The 5,473-nt window shown below is 65.0% G+C and overlaps 1 protein-coding gene across 1 annotated transcript; it reads left to right on the forward strand.

Annotated features, from left to right (window-relative positions):
• The first annotated feature begins 1,689 nt into the window (after positions 1 to 1,689).
• Positions 1,690 to 4,767, forward strand: LOC117879584 (C-C motif chemokine 21b-like). The gene is made up of 4 exons (XM_034774855.1): positions 1,690 to 1,928; positions 2,975 to 3,095; positions 3,287 to 3,461; positions 3,956 to 4,767. Exons 1-3 carry the CDS (start codon positions 1,871 to 1,873, stop codon positions 3,456 to 3,458), a joined length of 351 nt encoding a protein of 116 aa, XP_034630746.1. The 5' UTR covers positions 1,690 to 1,870; the 3' UTR covers positions 3,459 to 3,461; positions 3,956 to 4,767.
• Positions 4,768 to 5,473: the final 706 nt, after the last annotated feature.

Raw genomic sequence — 5,473 nt, forward strand, 5'->3', positions numbered from 1 at the left:
TGGACAGATGGCTGGGCAGATAGGTGGATGGATGGATGGACGGACAGGTGGACAGCTGGCTGGATGTCTGGGCAGACAGTGGACGGCTGGGTGGATGGACAGGTGGCTGGGCAGAGAGGTGGACAGCCGGGTGCCCCTTTCAGGTCCCCAAGCGAGGCTCCACTCCAGCCCTGATTCCCCCAGGCAGGGGGAGCAGCCCCTAGGCAGGGGGAAATCCCGCATGAAGGTTTGCACCCTCCAGTGCTGGGGGATGGTGCAGCCACCGGCTCCCCTACCCTGAGCGATGCTAAGCACAGCTGGCACCAGACGCCCGAGTGCTCAGAGCCCGCTGCAGGAGGACGGTTCTCCTGCACCACGGCGGCTCTGTATCGATCCCAGCAAAGGCCTTTGACCTCGGCGGCCATAAAGCTGCCGCTGTGCAAGCCGCGCGGCCTTGGACTTGTTCCGAGTGCACTAACCAGGGCAGCAGGCAGCCGGGGCCCTGGAGCCCGGCCTGCTCAGACAAGAGGGGGGTGGGCTCCCGCGTGTCTGCGTGGTCAATGATTTGCCAGGGCTGTGGCTGGGGTGGGACGCGGCCCGGGCAGCTCGAGGGGCCGCATGCCAAGAGAGCCTGGGCATAAGCCCGGGGCCAGAAGGTTCTGCAAGATGCTGAGAGTTGGGCTGGGGACCCTGCTGGGCCAGGTCTGGGGGGCAGGAACCGCCCCTGGGGGGAACGTGACTAGGGGGCTAAGCTCTGGGGACTGAGGCGGCCAAGAGGAGAGCCCAGCTGGCAGCTCTGGGGGCAGCAACGAAGCTGGGCATGGGGGGACCCTGGAGAGGGGGAGTGGGTCCAGGGACAAACCCAGAATATACCCCAGTCCCAACGGCAGAGGCTGGGGCCCCCGAGCCAAGGGGCAGAGCCGCTGGCGAAGCTGGCGAGAGCCGGATGCCCTTTGGGCAGAGCAGGGGGAGCTGTGCACAGGACAGGCTGTGGGAGGCATGAGGGGATCCCAGTGCTGGTGACGGGGGGGCTGCTGGAGAGACCCCGTCAGGACCGGCTTGGAGGCTCCGAACCCCAAGTCTCTTGGGCCTGCCGAGGCGGGCTGGGACTCTCTGGCAGCGGGCTTTCTCCCGCGGACTCCGGCTCTGGGCCAGATAGACCCCGGCTAGCCGCCTGTCCCAGCACGGCCCTGGCCACGGCGTGTTGGAGCTGGAGCGCGCTCGGGCCAGTGTCGCTGCACAAACCGGCACATTTCCCCAGCAGTGGCTGTCCCCGCCATGCCCAGGCCTGACTGTCTGGGGCTCCTGGCACAAGGCAGGAGATTGGGGGGGCCTGGACTCGAATGTCTCCACACCGGTTTGCCCCGTCCCGGCTTGGGAATCCTCAGACAAGCCCTGCGGGTAGCAGTAACAGCGGGATGCTGTGCGTTCGGACGGGGCTGGCTGGACTGGAGCCAGAACCAGCAGCTGCTGGGTTCAGTGGGTCCTGACAGGAACACAGGAGCTCCGTTGGACCTGGAAGCGCCGAGGGCTCTTGGCTGTGGGGCTGATACGCCTGCCCCCGCCCCCTCGCCACAGCCCCCGGCTGTATCCCTGGCCTGGGGCCAGTCCTGACCTTGCCAGAACACATCTGCAAAGGGGAGCTGCTCCTGCCAGGAACCGTCCCCCTCCCCTCCCCTCCGAGCTGTGCACTCGGGAGCTGAGCGGGTGGGACGGGACGGGACGGGAGTGGGCCGCCAGCCAGGCTCTTGCAAGGAAGGAAAGTGAAAGCTGGCTCTGCGGAGCATAAATACAGGCAGCCGGGGACGGGGACGCAGCATCTCAGCTCTGCCTGTCCCTGAGCCACTGGACGCCTCAGCCTGCCTGATCGCCTGCCCCCTCGCTGGCCAGAATGACCCTCCGCATCCTGCTGCTGCTGGCGGCTGCCCTGTGCATCTGCAAGGCCCAAGGTACTGCCTGGGCCCAGCTGGGCCCCGCCTGGGAGGGTGCCCTGGGGACAGGAATGGGTCGGCAGGCGTGGGGTGCGCCTCGGAGCAGCTGGACACGGGGGGTAGCCCAACCCGCTAGCCCTTTTGCAGCTGGGGCTAATTCCAGCCGCGGTGCTGCTCGGGTGGGGAGGGAAGGGCGAGGGGAGTGCCGCAGACCTGGCAGTGCAGCTGGGGGCCTCAGCCCGGCAGGTCCAGCAGCGGCACCTAGTGATGGAGCAGGGAGCTGGGCTCTAGCCTGGCCTCTGACCCTAGTTGGTTGCAAGACCCAGGCGGGTCTGTGCGGCCGATCCCGCCCCGGAAAGGGGGTTGGCTGTGTAACCCAGGCCTGCTTGTCCCCCCTTTAGCCTCTCTAGTGGCAGCGAGCCCTTGATGAGCAAGCTACCGCCTGGGCTAAAGCCACATCTCTTAGCTCAGGCATTAAACTCCTGAGGTCCCAGGTTTGATCCTGGCTGACGCCGACCCGGCTCTGTCGGCGTGACTCTAGCGCTTGCCTATCTCGGGTCGATGCTTTGTGATTCCCCCAGGGAAAAGGGCTGTCCTCGGCATGTTCCCTGCGCCCCCAGTGCTCAGCGGTGGGGCAGAGGCTGCTGGAGCAGGGGGCCCTGCCTGCTCGGGCGTCTGCCCGCTAGCCCTGCGGGCTGATCGCCCCAGCTTGGGGAGAGCTTTATCAGCCACTCACAGGCTGCGGAGTGGAGATCACCTTCCTGCAGAGAGAAAGCAACGGCCTGGCTTTGTTCTGATTGGCTAGAAACTGGGTTGATTCAGGCGATCTAGTCAGCAGATGAACGTGGCGGCGGGTGTCCGCTAGGAGCTGCGGGTCGGGAGTGCGGGGCACCGGCAGAGCGGTGTCTGAGAAACTCCCTCTCTGCAGCACCTGGGGCCGGCAAGCCCCATGCATGATGCTCAGTAAGGTGCCTCAGGTTTGCATGCAGCTCTCCAGAGGCATCCCACCAGAAAGGCATCCTCTGCCCATGTCTCACCCATGCCCTTGTCTGCTTGCCCACTAGGGAGCGAGAACCAGGCATCCGACTGCTGCCTAAGCCACAAGAATCGTCCCATCCCGCTCCATCTCCTCTCCGCCTACAGAATCCAGAGTCCCGAGACAGGCTGCCGGCTCTCAGCTATTGTGTGAGTGCCTGTGGGCGCCCGGGGGAGCTCTGCGGGTGCGGGGGGCACCTCCAGGGATGGAGACTCGGTAATCCTGCCCTTCCCCATGGCTTGGGGTTGTGTTAGGATGGGGACGGGGAGAGGAGGGGTTCTGGCTGTCCCCAGCTGGGTCTGGCCCATCCCCCCTTAGCAACTCTTCTGTCATGACTCAGGTTCATCACCAAGAAGAACAGGAATCTCTGTGCCCCGCCCAATGCTCGCTGGACCCTTGACCTGATGGAGAAACTGGATAGGAAAAAAGGACAAACCACAGCGGTGGATGTCGTGAAACGTGTCCGCTCGAAGGGCGCCAAGCACCGCAAGCAGAGGAAGCCCCAGCACTAAGAGGTGGGGACGGCAGAGCCCCAGGGGTGCCGGGTGTGGGGAGGGACGGGCCACTGCCTGCACCAGATCCTCAGCCAGTGGAAAGCAATCCAGCCCCGTGGGCAGCCGGGCGGCTCTGCCCTGCCATGCGGGGGCGCTGCGGGCTGTGGCGGAGAGCGCGTGGGAGTGAGGGGGATTGAAGCAGCCGGCGCGCTGGTGTTGAGCCCAGTGAGATGTGAAATGTCCTGGGCCGGGGGCTGGGCCGAGCCCACCTCTGCCTATCAGGGCCTTGCCGGCCGCGGTGGCGGAGCGGTGACTGGCCGGCCTGGCGATGGCACACGGCGACCGGTCACTAACGGCGCGTGGCGACGCCCCGACGATGCTGTCTGGGGCTGGGGGAGTCTCATTCGCGGCTGCTGATTGGGAGCCACTAGAAAAGGGGGGTGCTTTAGGAAATGGGGGAGGGGCGTCGTGTGAGACCCTCCCCTGCTCTCTCTAACTGCTCTCTCCCCGCCCAGGGCACCGGCCGTCCCCACCCCGGCGCCTGCCTGCCTGCTCAGTTGACCTCCGCAGAGCCCCCCGGACTGCAAGCAAAGGAGACCTGGCTGATGCCTGTGCTGGGTGTGGAGGGCTTGGCTTGGGGCGGTGTGTGATTCCCCCTGGAGATGCTGCACCTCCTGACGGCGCGTTGCCTCCTGCTAAGCATCGGTCACGTCGCGACTCCCTCCCGCGGCTCCCGGCCAAGCTCATATCCGCGGCTTGACCCCCCCCCGCCCCCGACCTTTGCATGAAAAGCCAGTGATTAGCGAGGCTGCTGCTGCTAAACACGCCTTTCCTCAGGGCCAGCTCCAGCGAGGTCGAAGGGAGCACGTGCCCTGACCGCCGGGGGCTATTAGTCAGCGCCTAGGTAACCCTATAACCCTGCTCCTCTCCCGCTGCCTCCACCACTGTGGGCAGGGCCAGTAACTCTCCCAGAGGGAGACATATTTGCCCACAGAGCCTCCAGACAAGGACTTTGGTTAATTAAGTTCCATGCAGATATATGGTTGTCATGAAAAGATACCCAGGGCTTAGTAATACCAGCAAAGACTGCAGGCTGGCTGGACTAGCAAGTCCTTATTGCTTCTCTCAAGCGCGCTTATCTGGTTTGATTGCTTTATTAGGTAGCTCTTTCAGACTGTATTAAGAAACTGTGACGTCCTAGCTACTGCAGGACATGCTATGCAGGAGCTCTGCCCTGCCCGACGCGCTGTGCCCTCGCCTCGCCGGGAACGCACAGCCCATCGCGAGATGAATTCAAGTCAATAAAAATGATTTAAAACTTCCAGAAGCAAAGGCGTGCTGGTGTGGTTGGTGTTGTGAGCGTGCCGCGGGGGGGCTGGGTCGCCTGAGAAATACGGACAGGCGCTCCAGCTCCACCACCTGTTGTTGGGCTGGAGGACGGAGTCCCCGGGGGAGGCTGGTGGGTCACACCCCATGCGCGGGGGTCTAACGGGTTTGGGGTTGGGGAGGAATTTCCCCCGGGCCAGATTGGCAGGAACCCTGGGGGGGGTTTCACCTCCCTCGGCAGCGTGGGGCACGGGTGACTTGCAGGTGGGGGAGTCTCCGTCACAGGAGCGGGTGGGCGAGGGTCTGAGATGGGCAGGTCAGACGGTCCCGTCTCACCGGAAAGTCTGAGTCTCTGCAGGCATGTGTCACCGCAGGGAACAGCCCCAGCCAGCGAGTAGGCGGGGTGCAGAGCCGGGGGCCCCGGGGGAATCCTGAGGTGACTGCAGTCCTGCTGTGCTCTGACTGGGGGGGCTGGAGACAGCTATTATTGCCTGGCAGCAGCATGCCAGCCCCCCGCCGAGCACGGCCCCTGCACGACAATGGGACCTGGTCAGGCTCTGCCTGCTGGCCCCCACCAGCCTCCTGTGGGGAGACTCCTGCGGCGCAGCCCCGGGTGTTAAAGCTTCCCTGCCCTAGGCCACCAGGGGCAGCGCTGACCCCCAAGACGCCCCGGGAGCTCGAACAGGGGAGCGGCCGATGTGGGGAGC

The sequence above is a fragment of the Trachemys scripta genome, chromosome 6, assembly GCF_013100865.1.
Source record: "Trachemys scripta elegans isolate TJP31775 chromosome 6, CAS_Tse_1.0, whole genome shotgun sequence".
In the NCBI taxonomy this organism is placed as follows: domain Eukaryota; kingdom Metazoa; phylum Chordata; order Testudines; family Emydidae; genus Trachemys; species Trachemys scripta.